Raw genomic sequence first — 18803 nt, forward strand, 5'->3', positions numbered from 1 at the left:
GGCTCTTTTCATCTACCTGTATGTGGGTTCTAGAAATTGAACTTGGTGTGGCAAAGCACCAATACCCCATGAGCTTTTCACCTGGATATGTAATCTTTTATATGGAAGTCACTTATCCAAATGCTAACTAAATGAACAACAATTTACTTCACTTTCAATGTCATTTATAGGAAGCTCATTCAAACAAACGAGCTGCACCACATCATTTACCAAGTCTATATTCAAAGTAGCTAATTGCTATCTATAATATGACCATAGATTGAAAGGAGACATCACTTCATTTTTTTTAATTTATTCCTAAAAATCAATCAATCAATCAATTAATTAATTATGCCTGTGAACCACATATGCATGCCTGGTGCCAGCAGAGGCAAGAGAGCACTGGATCCTCCAGACTGCAGTGCCTCATAGGTGTTGGGAGTTGAACTCAGAGCAACCATGCTCTTAACCACTCAGCCATCTCTCCAGTCTGTGGACTCATCCCTTCATATAGGAATACCAACCCCACATACCTCACAAATTACCTTATAAGTCAAAAGACTTTTTAGAAATCTAGCCTGGGGCTGAGAGATGCTCACTGGGTTGGAGCCAGCATGAGGAACTGAACTCAGATTCTAAGCACCCAAGTAAAAAGCTAAGCATGGCTGCCTGTGCCTATAACCTCAGTATACATGGGCACACTCATGGATGCATGCTCACACCACACACACACACACAAACAAGTAATTGAAGCCAGGAACAGTAGTGAACATCTCTAATTCCTTCAGTACTTTGGAGGAAGGCACATCTGAGTTTAAAGCCAGCAAGTTCTGGGCCAGCCAAGGCTACATACATAGTAAGACATGGCTTCACGAGGAAGAGGAATAATTGAAGACAATTATTTATAGATCTTGTTCTAAGTCACAGGGCTCCTTCAGGCAGAAAGAGATATGCCTACTACATATAACAATTTTCCAAAATACCCTCAAAAAATAAAGTTAGACAGTCACAATCTCACAATCTATGGTTCACTTCAGCTCCCTTTAAATTTCCTTTTTTTTGGGACAGGGTTTCTCTGTGTAGCTTTGCGCCTTTCCTGGAACTCACTTTGGAGACCAGGCTGGCCTCAAACTCAGAGATCTGCCTGGCTCTGCCTCCCAAGAGCTGGGATTAAAGGTGTGCGCTACCAATGCCCACATTTCCTCCATTTTTATGGCTAGAGAGATGGTTCAGCAGTTAAGAGCATGCACTGCATGTACCAAGGAAGAAACCATGATTGGGTCCCAGCACCTATGTTGGGTGGTTCACAACTAACAGTAATTCCAGCTCCAGTGGTGGCCTTTGGGGGCTTGTGAACATACACAGCCATAATTTTTTGAAAAATGAAAAATACATCTGAAATGTTTTTCAACCACTTTAAATCATATTGATTACTATTCCATATTGGTTGGATCAATGTGGGGGAAAAGATGCAAGGAGAAAGTCTGTAGTTAATGTTAAAGAGGGACTCCTTTCTTTGCCCAAGCTAGCCTCAAACTCTCAATCCAGTTGCCTCTGCACACCTGATATATCCCCCTGATCCCTGACAGGATTTCTCTGCGTAGCCCTGGTTGTCCTGGAACTTGCCCTGTAGACCAGGCTGGCCTCAAACTCAGAGATGTGCCTGCTTCTGCCTCTCAAGTGTTAGGATTAAAGGTATGCACCGCCACTGCTCGGCTTAATATAATATTTTTTCCTTAAAATTAATCTCTGAAATAAATGTTTAAAATAAATTTCATGCTGACAAAGTGGTTGAAAAATTGCTAAAACTACAATTGATCTCAACTAATCAACAGAGAAACTTAGAACTTTTGAAAATCGAATCTCTCTTTACTTTCTCTTTATATCTTTAATGTCAACTTTTCTTTAACAGGATTTCACAAAGATTCTTCCTCTACAAATTTTACCTCTGGTTACTAGCCAACAGTATTTTTTAACAATCACCTAATATTTGTTTGATATAAGCTTCTTTAAAACAAAACAAAAACAAAAACTCCAAATTGATTAATGATGGGAGGTGAGCTAAGGATACGAAATTCTCATTTTAGCAATAAAAACACAAAGATTACCAGAAACATCATATATTTGGTAACCCAGATCTTCAGGTCCTAAAATCATTCCATCAGCTGACTCTTCGATGTCTGTAGTATTTCTTGTGGGCTCACAAGCTGGAGAATACATTACTTCATATTCCTTGCACATATCTTCTGAAAGTTCTGTACTACCTGTTTTTAAGAAAGGGTATTGAAATTATTTAATCCCACCTTCTGGAACCTTGAGTCACAGTCTCTAAAAAATTTCAAAGAACTGTACTAGTTGGAGAAATGTCCCCATGGCTTATGTTATTTCTGAAGGGAGACAAGTTTTGACAGTTATGGATAAGCTGGCACTTTATGTATTTGACTGCTGGTGTAACTCCTTTGCTCACTTTCCTGGAAACATTATACACTGTGATAGGTTATCACTTTTCATGATTTCTACTCTAAAGATGAAGGAAATAAGCACTCCAGGTTAATTGCTCAAGGCCAGTGAGTTAATACATCTGATGACAGACCCAAACAAATCTTCTAAGAAGTTATAAATGATATATATTTATATATACTATAAATGGGCTAGATGCTGACTCAAAAATACACATATGCCAGGCAGATCTCTGTGAGTTCAAAGAGGCCAGCCTGGTCTACAGAGCGAGATCCAGGACAGGCACCAAAACACAGAGAAATTAAAAAAAAAACAAAAAACAAAACACATACACACACACACACACACACACACACACACACACGGTACTTGAAATTAGTGACTATTCATATAATGTATAAAAAAAGAATTATAGACAAACTATGATGCTAAGCATTCACATATACATCTCATCAAATCTTTGTTTGAATCTGAAAAGTGCCCCCAAGTGTTTGAGATAAAAGTTTGGTCCCAGTGTACAATGTTTAGGTGAGAGTCTGGCTAGTAAACTGTGACTCACTCCATCAATCTATCAATCTGCTCAGGAGCTCCAAACCCTAGGAGCCCTTTGGAAATGATGACATCTTAAGAGGTGGGACCAAACTGAAGGGAAGAACTTTGAGGTGGCATGTCCCAAGCTCGCTCTTTCCTCTCAGGTTCTTTGAGGGTTACATGACATTAGCAATTCTGTTCTACCAGGAGACCCCCAGTCATGCTATTTTGCCACCCTAAATGCCCAAAGTGATGGGACCAAGTTACTATGAACTGAAACCTCATGAGCCAAAGTAAATCTTTCCTCCTTAAAAGTTGACTTTTCTTACATACATTTTGTTCAGCAACAAAATGTTAATCAATCAACAAAAGGCTATTTCAAACCTGTTTGAGCTGATTTGACCATACATTTAACCAAAATGTAATTTTTTTTTCCAATAAACACTTACCCTCAGGATGAGATCCAGATGTGGCTGCAGTTTCATGCCAAGAGCTTTCAGTTACAGGAGTGCCATCAGGATTTCCAGAAGGAAGTTCTTGCCATACTTTGGCATTAGGATTTAAACCAGTGCCTTTAGATGTTACCTGCTAAACAATCAAAAGATCTGTGTAAATTTAGATCAAGGGCTTTCTACTACCATTTGAAAGAAACACACACACAGTAACACTAACAGACTAATGGTCTCAACTACTCAGCTCAAGCTGTCTTCCTCTTTGTCTTCTTCCTAAGTGTCAGGATTACAAGTATGTACCACCACACCCAGCCAAACATCTATGTGATCTATGTAAAATATAAAACTTTAAAAGTAATTGATCTGAAATAACCATTTTAGATTTCCATGTGAAATATGGCTATCCATGTAATAAAAAATATACACCTGTATAAAACATTTTTTTTTTAAATTGTAGCCCAGGCTGGTCTGGAACTCCTCAAAGATCTGTCTGCCTGTATCTCCTGAGTCTGGCATTAAAGACATTTACTACCATGTCTGGCCCTTTTTAAAATACTGCCTAAGCAGGCAGAGGCCCAGGATAATCCCACACTTGGTAGATAAAGGCAAGAGGATCAGAAGTTCAAGGCTGGCATCAACTAACTAGTTTAAGGTCAGGCTGGGCCACGTGAGATACTATTTCAAAATAACAAACAAAAATTTTAAAAAATAAATTAAGAAAATATTATTGTATCCCAACCTACTTGAAAATGTCATGAATTTTATTATTAAAAGTATTCACATACCTAAAATGTATCTAAAAGCAATGCTTTTAGTTGTTCAGAATACATGTTTTTATTACTAAGTAATGTCAGATTTCTAAGGCTGAATGATTCACTCAATGGAAATTCTATCCTAAGACAAAAGAAATGATCTGCTTGGTATAGGGCACTGGATCTCCTGAAACTGGTAGTGGGAACAAAATCCAGGTTCTCTGCAAAAATAGTAAGCACTCTTAACTGTTGAAGTATCTCTCCAGCCCTCTCCTAATGTTCAAATTATCTATTTATTTACTGTATGTGTGTGTGCAGAGATCAGAAGATAATGTGACAGAGTTGGTTCTCTTTCAACCATGTGTGTCCTGGGAATCAAACTCAGGTTGTTTATTGGCAAATGCCTTACCTGCTAAACTGTCTTACCAACCCTTCGTTTAAAAATCTTTTTTTTTTTTTCCCCGAGACAGGGTTTCTCTGTGTAGCTTTGCGCCTTTCCTGGAACTCACTTGGTAGCCCAGGCTGGCCTCAAACTCACAGAGATCCGCCTGGCTCTGCCTCCCAAGTGCTGGGATTAAAGGCATGCGCTCAGCTAAAAATCTTTTATTAGTGTCTGTCTGTCTCTCTGCCTGCCTGTTTCTAGGAAGTCTGGCTGTCTTTCCTACATTATATCATGGATTTCTCCCATACTCTTCTAATGAACCAATCTTCTACTTGAGTTTCTCCAAGTGATTGATCTTCAATGAAAGAACATTATTTCATTACACTTTATTGTTTGCAATATATATATATTTCAAAACAGAATTTCTCTGTGCAGCCCTGGATGTCCTGGAACTCACAATGAAGACCAGGCTGGCCTTGAACCCTGAGGTCCACCTGCCTCTGCCTCCTGAATGCTGAGATTAAAGGTATTTTTGTTTGTTTTTTTGTTTTGTTTTGTTTTAAGATTTATTTATTATGTATACAGTGTTCTGTTTGCATGTATCCCTGCCAGAAGAGGGCACCAGATCTCATTACAGATGGTTGTGAGCCACTATGTGGTTGCTGGGAATTGAACTCAGGGCCTCTGGAAGAGCAGCCAGTGCTCTTAACCTCTGAGCCATCTCTCCAGCCGAGATTAAAGGTATGTGCCACCACTGCCCAGCTTCTATTTCTTAACTGCTTTCTTTTATCAATTGAAAAAAAAGTCATGGGGAAGAGAAAATGGCTTAGAAGAAAAAGACTTGTCATGCCTGACAACTTGAAGTTGATCCCTGGAACCTGCATAAAATTGCAAAGAAAGAACTGACACAAAGTTGTCCTTTGACCTCCACACCAGCACCATGGCACATACGAACACACACTTAAACACCACACACACACCAATAGTAATACATTTTTTTAAGTTTTGAAACTAAATCTGGAGGGAGATGGTTCAGGTATACTGTGTGCCATGTCTAAGTTCACTCACATTTTAAGAACAAGTACTTAAGGACTCCCTACCACTCTGCCATTAGTTACTGATTTAGAGTTGGTTAGTGATTGTGAATTTAGTTACAGAATAATTTTTGACAGCAAAACTACAAAGAATTTGTGCTAGCCTAGGTACCCTCAGGGAAATTAAAAACTTGCTGGTATTGTTACCACTGAAGCACTGGGGCTGAACTCAGCCATTATGCACACATGCTAAGGAAGCATTTACCACTAGAGCTATACGTTGGTCTAGTTTTATTTTAAAATAAGGTTTCGCTTGGCCTCCAACTCTGAACACTGTCCACATCTCTGGGGTTCTCACTGCATGCCATCACACTTGGTCAGCTCTTCTCCCTCCTCTGCCACACTGCTGCTTCCCTCCCTCCTCTCCATTTAACCAGGCAGGCCTTGAACTGATCCTCCTGTGCTCAAGTGCTGATATTTCAAGCATGTCCCACCACGCCTGTTTATGTGGTGTGGGGCTTCCTACATGCCAGGCAAACACTCTACATCCCAGACCTTGAAGCATTGAAAAAAAGAAAAATCCATGTATTTACATACTTAATCCTCCTTTCCCCCTTCAAGTCTATCCTCATCCCTGAAGACAACAGACAATAAGAACACATTCTCAATGTAGCTTAATAATTACTATTTAAACATAAAACAACTGGTTCTCTAGACTGTATCTGAATTCAAAACTCACACTCAAATCTAGGATCATGAATAGTCCTGGGAAATTTTCTGAATTGAATCTTAATCATAAATGAAGTAAGAATTTTTATTTTATTGACAAGGTCTCCCTATATAGCCTTGGCTGGCCTGGAGCTCACTATGTAGACCAAGTCAACACTGGAACTCAAAAAGATCTGCCTGCTTCTGCCCTGAGTGATGAGATTAAAATTAAACAATTAAGCACTACCACACCTAGCAGAATTGCTTATTTAAAAAAAAAAATCTGGGCATGGAGGTTTACCTGTAGTAACAGCATTGAAAGATGGAAGTGGAGCACCAAAAAAGCACAAGAAAAGCTTTACCTACAGAGCAAGCTTGAGGCCATCTTGGACTAAATGAGATCTTGTCTCAAAAAATAAAAGGAGTCAGGCATGGTACAAGCCTTTAATCCCTGTACTGGGGATATTTTTTTTTCCTTTGAGTTCCAGATCAGTCAGGGCTACATAGCAAAACTGTATGTCTTGTGTTCTCTCTCTCTCTCTTTAAATAAACAGGTAATAATTAATCCTTGAAAGGCACTAACAGTATAAAATTCCACATCCTTTTCTTTTTTATAAAGCATACTGACTTTTTAAAAAATACTAATTAGCCTGGTGTGGTGGTATATGAATTTAGTCCCAGCATTTAGGAAGTCAAGGCAGACAGATCTATGTGAGCTGGGGTTAGTCTGGTCTAGACAGGCAATCCCATGTCACCCAGGGTTGCTCCAACAACAAACCTCTTCACTGTATGTATGTTTCTGAGGGATATGCATGTCCCATGGTGTGTGTGGAAATCAGAGTACAACCTATAGGAATTGGTTCTTTTCAAACTTGTCAAGCTTGGTGACAAGTACCTTCACTCACTGAGCCATCTTGTCAGCCCAGCAGGCCTTCAAAGGCATACCATATACTCACTAATTTATTCTACCATAGTAACTTCAAGGTAAAGGTAAAGGCTATCAACTACCAGAAATTAACTTCTAAAAGAAAAAAAGACACCAGAAAAATCACAAAATACAGATTACAGAATAACATAAAATGTCAACAAGAAGAAAAAAAAAGTACTAGAAAAATAAAAACCAAGATGCACACACATGGGGTCAGGCAAGATGAACGGCTCAACAGGTGAAGGGATTTGCTGCCCACCCCATGTTCAATTCTAGACTCACATTGAACAAGAGAACTAACCTCCACCCACGCACCACGGCATGTACTCATCACTCTATACACAAAAATTAATACACACAGGGCTGGCAAGATGGCCAAGTGAGTAAAGGTACTTGGCACCCAATGATGATCTGTGCTCTATCCCCAAGGCTCACACGATGTGGAAAACACACTACTGCAAGTTGTCCGCTGACCTTATGGCATGTGTAGCAATCCTCCAAATAAATAAATATTTTAAAAAGAGCAGGGACTACAGAGACGACCCAAGTTTGGTTTCCAATATTCATCAGGCAGCTCACAACTACCTGTAACTCCAGCTACAGGGAACCCACAATCTCTTCTAGCCTTTCCTGGCACCTATACACATGTGGCACACATGTTCACATACAGTATTCTCTCTCTCACATACACACACATAAAAATGAATGAGAAGAAAAAAGACTCTCATGTAAGGCAAGCTCTCTCTCTCTCTCTCTCTCTCTCTCTCTCTCTCTCTCTCTCTCTCTCAAATATCCCATCAACTGTCTTTCTTTAAAGCGTTACTTCATGGTTGCTTAATTGGTGTCAATGTTATGGTGGGGATGTAATTACTGTTTAAGTTTGGAATCTTTTTGCTGCTGTTTTAAGACAGGGTTTCTCTGTGTAGTCCTGGCTGTCTTGGATCTCACTCTGTAGACCAGGCAGCCCAGCTAACTATGGAATCTTTTAACTTCTTGTACTGAGCCCTGAAATGTAGTATGTCTTTCATTGATTGTACACAATTCTCAGAAATATCTCTTCAAATACTGCCTCTCTGCCACAACTACTTTATTACTTCCTTCTGGAACTCCAATACAATATACATACACCTTCTCATTCCTGCTCCATCTATTCCATGCACCAACCTTTTATAATTTCTGTCCTTCTAAATGTAAAATTCTTCCTCCAACCCTCAGAAAAAGCCTCAAGACTTAGTTACTTAGTCCTGACTGGCCTAAAACTTCAAAAACCTGTATATATCTGTTTTCAGAATTCTGAAATTACAGGCATGTACCACCATGCTAGGCTTTGCATTCTAAGCAATTTCTTGGTATCTTCTTTCAAGTTCAGCAATTGTCTAAGTTTTTTCTAAGATGCTGCCCAACTTATCCAGTAAGTCTCTAAAGCCTGGGTTTTTGGCATTTTATTTGTGGGGGAAAAAAATGGAAATTATGCTTAAATGGGCTCTTATGGAAAAAATGTCTGAAATCGCCTTAAATTCTCATTCTCTCTCATTCTCTCTCTCATTCTCTCTCTCTCTCTCTCTCTCTCTCTCTCTCTCTCTCTCCTCTCTCTCATTCTCTCTCTCTGGTCTTTTATAGCCTGGCCTTCATCTTGCTATGTAGTTGAGAATGGCTTTGAATTCCATGATCCATGCTCAGCTACTTTATATTTTTAATTTATGGTTTGGGTAAACAATAGGGTATGGATTTTAGCCATACTCCATGGGGGTAGGGAGAGACTAGGATTAGAATTATTATTAAAGACCTCTCCCATACTAATCAAGGCTAAAAACTGGCAGTTTTCCTTTTCTCTAAGAATTATCACTTGTTTGATTCTAGTTTACTTTGTATTCTGGTTCTGAACACAGATCACTGGGCCTCCACCAATGATCAACAGATACCAAGTATGGGTAGCCCAAGTTTTACCAGCTTCTTCAGATAAGTACTTTTCTGACTATTTATCTTTAGAGTTCAGCTACTTTCTTAGTGACTGAACACTCTTTAGTATCACAACATGGAGAAGCAGAAAACAGACTGCTCTAAAGTGGCTGAGTTCATGTGGTGATCCTGTGAACCAGCTCATGTGGTGAACCAGCTCTTGACAGAAATGCGCATTCACAAGAGACCAGAGCCGCTTGTTCAAGACGGCACTACTCATTCATTGATGGAGGAGCCTGATGACTTAATTATCTTGTATCAGATTCTACATCATAAACATCCCATAACCTCAATATTGCCACACCAAGGATATCATGAATCTACTGCATCAACTTTGAGAATAAACCATAGCATCAAAATATCCAGTTCTAAATTTTCCCAGAAGAGTACAATATATCTTGCTTTAAAATTAAAGAGTAATTCCAACAATTGAGAAGCAACTATGGTATAACAGAAAACACACACACACATTCTGTTGTTCAATAATTATATAATTAACAGTTTTGATATCACTAATATCATAATAAGGCACTTTTTAATCAAAAGTCATTATGAGGGTTGGAGAGACAACTCGAGTTAAGAGCACTGACTTTTAAAGAGGACCCACGTTTAATTCCCATTACCCATATGGCAGCTAACAACTGTACTCCAGTTCCAGAGGACCAATGCCTTCTTATGGCCTTTGTCTGCACCAGGCACAGACATACATGCAGGTTAAATACCCATATACATGCAATAAAATAAAATTATATTTTTTAAAAGATATTGTGGTTTATACATGCCTTAGGTACCTTACTATGTTTTGGTCACAGTTTCCTTCTTCTGTCTTGTTAACTGTACTTCATTTTATCAGAAACATGATAGTGTACTAAGTACACATTCTTGATATTTAGGCAATGAGTCTCAAAAGAAGTCAGACAAAGTGTATGCCTTTAATCCCAGCATTCAGAAGGCAGAGGCAGGTGGATCTCTCTGAGTTCCAAGCCAGCCAGGACTACACAGAGAAATTCTGTCTTGGAGGTTGGAGAGTGGGGGGTAGGAGGCAGACCAAGTAAAATATTCTTATTTCTGCTATTTACATTAAATCAGGAAGACTCTTAACAGCAGTGACCCCATGTTAAAAAAAAAAGAAAAGAAAAAAAAAAAAAAACCCGAAGCTTAAATGTCTGAGACTGAATGGTTAATATTGTACACCTTATGGCATACTACTGCCTTTCTACAGCTGGTCTGCCTTAGGTTTGGTCTAACTTTTCAGCTCAAATACCCATGGTTAACAGTATTTTAAAAAACATGAGATGAAAAATTTCATAATTGGAGTTTTATATCATACATTTCTGAGTGCTATGATAAATTCCCACGCTATCACCTTGGTACATGAATCATCACTTTGTCCAGCATACCCATATGAAATACAACTCATTAAGTCATTTAGTAAAAGCTCAGATCAACTGTCACTAGACTAAGTATAGCAGCATTATATGGCCTGTGCCCAGACAACCCTTATTTGCAGGGTACAGCGGTACATGCCTGTAGATGGGGCTAGCCTAAAGCAAAGAGATTCTCCTATCTCTGCTGGTATTAAAGGCAGGAATCACCTTCTCTAGCTTTACTTTTTTATTTTATTTATTTATTTATTTATTTGGTTTTTTGAGACAGGGTTTCTCTATGTAGCTTTGCGCCTTTCCTGGAACTTACTTGGTAGCCCAGGCTGGCCTCGAACTCAGAGATCCGCCTGCCTCTGCCTCCCGAGTGCTGGGATTAAAGGCGTGCGCCACCACTGCCTGGCTGTTTACTTTTTTAGATTTATTTTTAATTGTGTGTGTGTGTGTCACACAAGTGCCTGAGTGCAGGCACCTTCAGAGGCAGGAAGGTGTTGGATCGCCTAGAGCTGGACTAACGGGCATTTGTGAGCACCAGATGTGGGTGATGGGAAGCAAACTCAAGTTAGGTCTTCTGTAAGAACAGTGTGTACTCACAACTTGTAAGCCATCTTTCTAGCTCCAGGATCTTTTAAGACAGAGTTTCACTATTTAGGCCACCTTGGCCTGGAACATACAATCCCAAGTGGACTCAATGGTTCTTTATACATGTGACAACAAATGTTACGAGATACCTGATTACACCATGTAAAGATGTGTCACTGCGATTGGTTAACAGCTAAGCGGTATAGGTAGGACTTCCAGCCATAGGATGGACAGTACAGAGAAAAGGTAACCAAGCCATGTAAAAGAATGTGAACTAAAAGATATGGGTTAATTTAAGTTATAAGAACTAGTTAGAAACAAGCCCAGGCTAAGGCCAAGCTTTCATACTTAATAAGAAGTTCCTATGTTGTTATTTGGGAACTGGGTGGCTGGACCGAAAAAGACTCGTTACAAACAATCCAGTTTATTCCCATTATTTACACAACTTCTCCACAGAATTGGCAATGTTAGTCAAAAAAAAGCCTTACATGTATACATTCTTTGCTCCAGAAATTATACTTATTTGACTTACTAAACAACTAAAGAATAAGTATTAAAAAACATGTGAGCGGGGCTGGAGAGATGGCTCAGCGGTTAAGAGCACCAACTGCTCTTCCAGAGGTCCTGAGTTCAATTCCCAGCACCCACATGGTGGCTCACAACCATCTGTAATGAATGAGGTCTGGCGCCCTCTTCTGTGTACATAATAAATAAAAAAAATAAAAAATAAAAAAAACAAAAAAAGTGCGCAAAAGGATGTTCAACCATGTTTATTTTTATAATAGTAAAAGTCAGAAACATTTAATTATAGTTACTTGTACAATAACTATAGATCATACATAGAATAACCCAGAGTCTTAAAACCAATGTATGAACTCTGAATACACTCTGAACAATGTCAATGTCAATTTGTTGTTTACCCCATGTTTATACAAGCTGCTAGTACCAGACAAAACAACGCATAAAGCACACAAGACCATCTATATAAATGTGGGAGGAATTATTAAGTGGATATAGAAAATGCTCACCAAAATCTTTATTAAAATAAAAAAGAAAGCAATGTTATGGGATGGTCTTTCTGTACGCTATAAATACGTGTTGCTCTCATCAGTTAATAAAGAAGCTGCTATAGCCTACGGCGTGGCAGAATAGAACTAGGCGGGGAATACAAGAAAAGATACAGGCAAAGGGAAGGCGGAGTGAGGGGAGACGCTAAACACTGCCGGGGGAGCAAGATGGAATGGAATACAGGTAACACCATGAAGCCACGTGGCAAAACATAGATTAATAGAAATGGTGTGAATTCAGTAAGAGCTAGTTAATGATAAGCCTGAGTCATAGGCCAAAGAGTTTATAATTAATATTGTCTCTGAGTGATTATTTTATAAGCAGCTGTGGGACCATGGGTGGGTAAGATTCAGACTGGATAAACTGGCTACAAAGCAACTCTCTTCTTATGGAAATTGCTCAATTGTATGAAAACAATGTACATGTACAAGATAGACTGTAGAGACCAAAACAAACAAATACTGATACTGGTTACCCCTAAGCAAGAGCACTTTTTATTTCATTTTTGTCCTTTTCTACATTTTTCCAAACTTAATGCTACTTTTATGGTTTTTAAATTGATAAGCAAAATTTCACTTATTGTAAGTTATGTTTATTTATGGTATATAAATGTGACATTTCAAAAATGCATAGAGAATAGCAAAAACGAAGTTATAAATACTCATTCTTTTTTGTTTGTTTTTTTCTTTTTTCTTTCTTTCTTATTTTTATTTTTCATTTTTTTTTTTTTTTCGGTTTTTAGAGACAGGGCTTTTCTGTGTAGCTTTGCGCCTTTCCTGGAACTCGCTTTGTAGACCAGGCTAGCCTCGAACTCACAGAGATCTGCCTGCCTCCCAAGTGCAGGGATTAAAGGCATGCGCCACCACCACCTGGCTATTTTTTGTTTTTTCAAGACAGGGTTTCTCTGTGTAGCTTTGGAGCCTATCCTGGACCTCACTCCGTAGACCAGGCTGGCCTCCAACTCACAGAGATCCACCTGGCTCTGCCTCCAAGTGCTGGGATTAAAGGTACATGCCACCACTGCCCGGCTCATTTTTTAAGATGCGTGGCAAGATTACTTTCCAACCAAAAAATGTAGATGGAAAGCCAGGTGTGGTGACACACAGCTGTAATCCTAGCATTTGAAATGTGGAGACAGGAGGATTAAGAGTTGTAGATCAACCTTCATTCATTATACTGTAAGTTTCAGGCCAGCCTGGGTTGCATGCCTCAAAAACTAAACAATAAAAAACATGTGTAATGACATACACAAAACTTAAATTAAAAGACATCTCAACTCAAAAAACTATTCTTGTTACATGACATAAGGGACTATGATTATCTTTTATTGTTTTAACCTACACAACAAATTTATAAAATTAGAATAACTAATGCTAATAAAGATCCAATAAATTGGACATTAAGGAAAAATAGTTTAACACTTTAGAAATCAATTTGGTCAGTAATGATAGTAACAACTTAAAACATTGCTGTAGGATAATGCTTTTGTACACTGGTTTAATAAAACACTTGATTGGCCAGTAGCCAGGCAGGAAGTATAGGACAAGCAGACAAGAAGAATTCTGGGAAGAGGAAGGCTGAGTCAAGGGACAACAGCCCGCCATCCAGGGAGCAGCATGTAATGGCACATAGGTAAAGCCATGGAACATAATGGCAACATATAGATTAACAGAAATGGGCTGAGTTTAAGTGTAAGAGCTAGTCAGTAGGAAACCTGAGCTAATGGCCAAGCCGTTTTAATTAATATAAGCCTCTGCGGGTTTACTTGGGTCTGAGCAGCTGCGGACCGGGTGGGACAAAGGAAAACTTCAACTACAAAACATCTGTACTTGGAGGCCAGGTATGAGGATACATGTGGCTTAAGGCCACTTGGTACAACAAAGGGAATATGAGGCCAGACAAGGCAAGAGTCTGTTTCAGAAAGCAAAAACAGAAGCTGGGGATAGGGCTCAGTGAAGAAACAAAAAAGTTTCTATGCTGCCCTACTATGTGAACTCTATCTAAGGGATGTATATATAAAGATGCTATGATTTTTGGTTCTAAGTACCCTAGGCATGTCAAGCAAGCACTCTGTAACAGGCTACATCCCTATTCCAAGACGCTGTGTTCTGGATCATTACCTGAGATCAACATCAAAACAAAAAAACAAACAAAACAAAAACTGGAAAAGGCCGGGCAGTGGTGGCGCACGCCTTTAGTCCCAGTACTCGGGAGACAGAGCCAGGTGAATCTCTGTGAGTTTGAGGACAGCCTGGGCTACTGAGCAAGATCCAGGAAAGGTACAAAGCTACACAGAGAAACCCTGTCTTGGGGGGGGGGGGACTGGAAAAGGCAGAAAACATGACCCTCAGTTTGATCCCCAGAATCATAAAGAAGAAAATAATCAACAAAAAGTTTGGTGTCTTCTATAGCATGTCTTTAAAAATGATTTAAAAAAAAAAAACTACAAATCTACAAATCAGTTTATATTAAAATCATACTTTAAAAAAATATTTATTTTTATTTCATGTGCACTGATGTTTTTGCCTACATATATGCCCATATGAATATCAGATCCCCTGGAACTGAAGTTACAGACAGTTGTGAGCTGCCATGTGAGTGCTAGGAATTGAACCAAGGTCCTCTGGAAAAGCAGCCAGTGCTCTTAATGACTGAGTCATCTTCCCCAGCCCCCTAATCACACTTAAAAAAAACATTATTGCTGCCATTGTTTGAGACAAGATCTCATGAAGCAGAGGGTGGCCTCAAACTCACTATGTAGCTGAGGATGACCCTGAACTCATCCTCCTATATAGGCATATGCAGTCACACCAGTATATTGTCACCTCCCTTCTTTGAGACAGGATATGTAGAAGTCAACCCCCAATTCAAAATCCTCCTGCCTTGGCATCACAAGCAAAAGCATACTTTTATTTCTTAATTCAACTTGACTAGGGTTTCATAAAGACTTCCATCTTATACAGCTCAATAATTATATAAATATGTACATTATAAATATAAATAAATATATAATCATCAAACAGCTCAGAACTGAGCATGGTGTTACACTCCTGTACTCCTTGTATAAATACTCCCAGAACTCAGTAGACTGAGATAGAAAGATTAGGAATTTGAGGCCAGCCTGGGCTACATAGGAAGACCCTACTCCAAAAAAAAAAAGAGAGAGTGGGTGTGTGGGGGGAACCTGAAGCATAATGACTGCCACAAGAGTAACCTTGAGTTCCAAGTCAGTTTGGGCTACAAGAAAAAGATCCTGTCTCAAAAAACAAAACTAAGCCACTGAGGCTACACAGTTGCAAAAAAACCTGTCAGAGTAGATACTGAAACTGTTGCCAATTATTGCCAACATACAGTAGATGATGTCAGCATAATTATCATACAAAAATAACCCAACTATCCCTAAAATTGAGAAACACGTAGAGAAAGGATCAGGAGTTCAGTCATCTTTAGGACTCCAAGGGTCAGTCTGAGCTATAAAGACACTGTCAAAAAACAAAAAGCCAGGGGCTACAGATATGTCTCGGCATTTAAGGGAACTTGTTGCTTTTGCAAAGAACTCTGGTTCTGTTCCCGGCACCCACAAGGTAGCTCACAACCATCTGTAACTCCAATTCCAGGAGACTGGATAACATCTTCTGACCCCCAAAGGAATCAGGCATGAACACTGCCTCACACATACATGCAGTCAAAACACTCGTACACATAAAATAAATCTAAAAAATAAAATAAGAAAACCTGATTGAGTAACTGCAAGAACAGAAAAAGAGAAAAAAACAGAAAACACAAGTCATTTCATCAAGTATGACTATGGAGTCCTACCAAGATTTTTTTCTTTTGTTTTGTTTTGTTTTTGAGACAGGGTTTCTCTGTGTAGCCCTGGCTGTCCTGCAACTCCCTCTGTAGACCAGACTGGCCTCAAATTCAGACCTGACTGCTTCTGCCTCCCAGGTGCTGATATTAAAGGGGTGCACCACTATGCCCAGATTTTAAGTATTTTATGAAAAATAAAAAATAAAAAGTAAAGTGGGACTAGCATTCCTGAAGCAGAGGCAGCATATCTGAGTTTAAGACCAGCCTGGTATACATAGTAAGTTCCATACCAGAATTAAAAAAAAAACTGCCTCAAAAAAGGGTGGAACTTCATTCATTCAAAGAATAATTCCTAATATTGAAGAAACACCTTTATAACAACTTCAGTTAAATATTATCATCATCAACATTTTAATGATTAAGAGCAGAAAACTACTCTACTTTACAGTAAATTAATCTGCCCAATGCCCGGGGTTATATAGCTAGTAAGAAAAAGTCGGTATTTGGACCTTTGGTAATCAGTCTGGAAAGTCTGCAATCTTAAATATTAACGGATGTTGCCTAAGCTATATACTGCTACATAGGAATATGATAAATCTAAGCAAATGACCTCTGATCCCAGTTGTACCTTAAGTGGCTATGATCAGCAAGAAATGGATACAGAAAATAGCTACCAGATAAGAACCAGGGTCCCCAAGGCAGAAGTCAATTCAGATCTTTTCCATCCCAGGGAAAGGCACAAATGAATTTTAGTTAAAGAAAAGAATAATCACAGTAATTTTCCTAATAGTATTAAACTTCCATACAAAATGCTTATTATAATTTAAAATTCTGGAATGATTCTGTCTGTGAACTCCACCACAGTGGCAGTGACCTTGTCTATGAATTGCTGTCCTCTAACACCTTGGAGAGTATATGAACAGTCAGGATACAGGAGATCCTCAAGGATCATGGATGAGTATATAGTTATGTATATGAGGGTTTTGTCTGCACCACATATGTTCAGTGCCCTCAGAGGACAAGGAGTGTTGTGATCTCCTGGAACTTGAGTTACAGATGAGTTACCATGTGGGTGTAAGAATTGAACCCAGGTCCTCTGAAAGAGCAGCTAGAATTTTACCTGTTGAGCAGTCTCTCAAGTCAGCAAAGGTACTTTTTTATTCCTGGTATATAATGTTAAGTTAGCAAACTTTGTTACTTTCAAATGAGAATGAACCTGAGAACATCTTTCATACAAGTACTAAGACAGCCGGAGCTCACAAAGTCCTTATAATTTTAAATGTTTTACCTTGTCATTCCTCTTAACTTTACCATAGTTCTTATAAATTATTAGTATAATCCTCAACTTACAAAAAAAAGATACTGAGAAGCAAGGGTTAAATAACTTGCCCAAAGGCACAAAACTAGAAAGTAACCAAGTCGAAGCACAGTTTCTGTCTGGCCAAAGGTCCAGTTTTCACTTGTTTTGTTTTGAAAAAGTCTCATTATGTTGCCCAGGCTGTTCTCAATTGCCTAGGCTCAGGCAATCTTCCTATTCAGGTAGCTAGTGTGTATCAATCACCTACCTTTTCTTTTGCACAGTAATGGAGATTGAATGCAGGGTCTCAAAGCTAGGCCTCACATCAGACTTGCCTCTCTCTGTCTCCTGGGTGCTAGAATTAAAGGCAAGGCCCCCAAGCCTGCTATCTTTGAAATTTGTATTCTTTTTTGTTTGTTTGTTTTTTGAGACAGGGTTTCTCTGTGTAGCTTTGCCCTTTTTCCTGGAACTCACTCTGTAGCCTAGGCTGGCCTCCAACTGACAGAGATCAGCCTGTCTCTGCCTCCCAGTGCTGGGATTAAAGGCGTGTGTCACCACCACCCAACTTAATTTGTATTCTTTTGATGCCTACATATAAATGTATTTTTAAAATGCAATAATCTTCATTTTTGCTTTAGAAGTTTTAGAACAAAAGGATATTCTTTACTAAGGAAAAAAACATTTTTTTGGCAGTTACAGCCCTTGATCAGTTGGTAGTGTCAATCTGTGATCTTTTGTTCCCAGGACACTATGAGGCTAGCCTGTGCTACAGAATGAGCAACTCACACACCCCAAACATTTCTTGGAAAAGTCAGAGTAGTAATGCAAGCCACTAATCTCAGCAACTGGAATAAAGTAGGATCAGGCGATCAAGGCTAATCTCTGCTATATAGCAAGTTAGAGACCCTGTCTCAAATAAATACATAAAAATAGGTATTTTAAACCCTACAGATTTCAGTGTTTTTGGTATCAACAATTTATTTTTGTATTTATATCAACAACTCACACCACGATACAACTATATATGTTGCATATGTTAACCTGTTACCAGAAACTATTATAGACGATACAGAAATATCATAAACATCATGTCAGAAGATAGGGGGAGGGGGGCTGGTGAGATGACTTAGCAGGTAAAGCTGTTTGACATTGAACCTGATGATCTTTGATGGAACCCCAGGACACATACAATGGAATAGGAATGACTCCTGCAAGCTATCCTCTGACTCTACAGGTGTGTCATGACACAAAAAAGGAAAGGTGAATACATGCATATATACTAACACACAAATAAATGTGGTGGCAGAAGAGCCAGTTCTAGGAAGACTGCCAACCAACATAATCAAATTGGTGACGTACAGGTTCAATAAGAAACTTGTCTCAAAAAATAAGTGAAAAGCAATTGAGGAAGACATTCATCATCCATCTTGGCTTCTATAGCATGTACATGTGCACACATACAATATAATACAAATGAAG

At 38.9% G+C, this 18803-nt stretch overlaps 1 protein-coding gene across 3 annotated transcripts in view; it reads right to left on the reverse strand.

Moving 5' to 3' along the window:
• Positions 1–18803, reverse strand: part of Larp4 (La ribonucleoprotein 4) — a 65280-nt gene that overhangs the window by 41864 nt on the left and 4613 nt on the right. For 2 of the 3 annotated variants that reach the window (XM_028874588.2, XM_028874590.2), the window contains exons 2-3: positions 3420–3558; positions 2088–2243 (exon numbers count right to left, since the gene is read on the reverse strand). In XM_028874588.2, coding sequence (XP_028730421.1) covers positions 2088–2243; positions 3420–3558 — 295 coding nt within the window. The remainder of the gene's footprint in view (positions 1–2087; positions 2244–3419; positions 3559–18803) is intronic. The other variant, XM_028874589.2, reaches the window with a different exon arrangement.

The sequence above is a fragment of the Peromyscus leucopus genome, chromosome 20, assembly GCF_004664715.2.
Source record: "Peromyscus leucopus breed LL Stock chromosome 20, UCI_PerLeu_2.1, whole genome shotgun sequence".
NCBI classification, from domain to species: Eukaryota; Metazoa; Chordata; class Mammalia; order Rodentia; family Cricetidae; genus Peromyscus; species Peromyscus leucopus.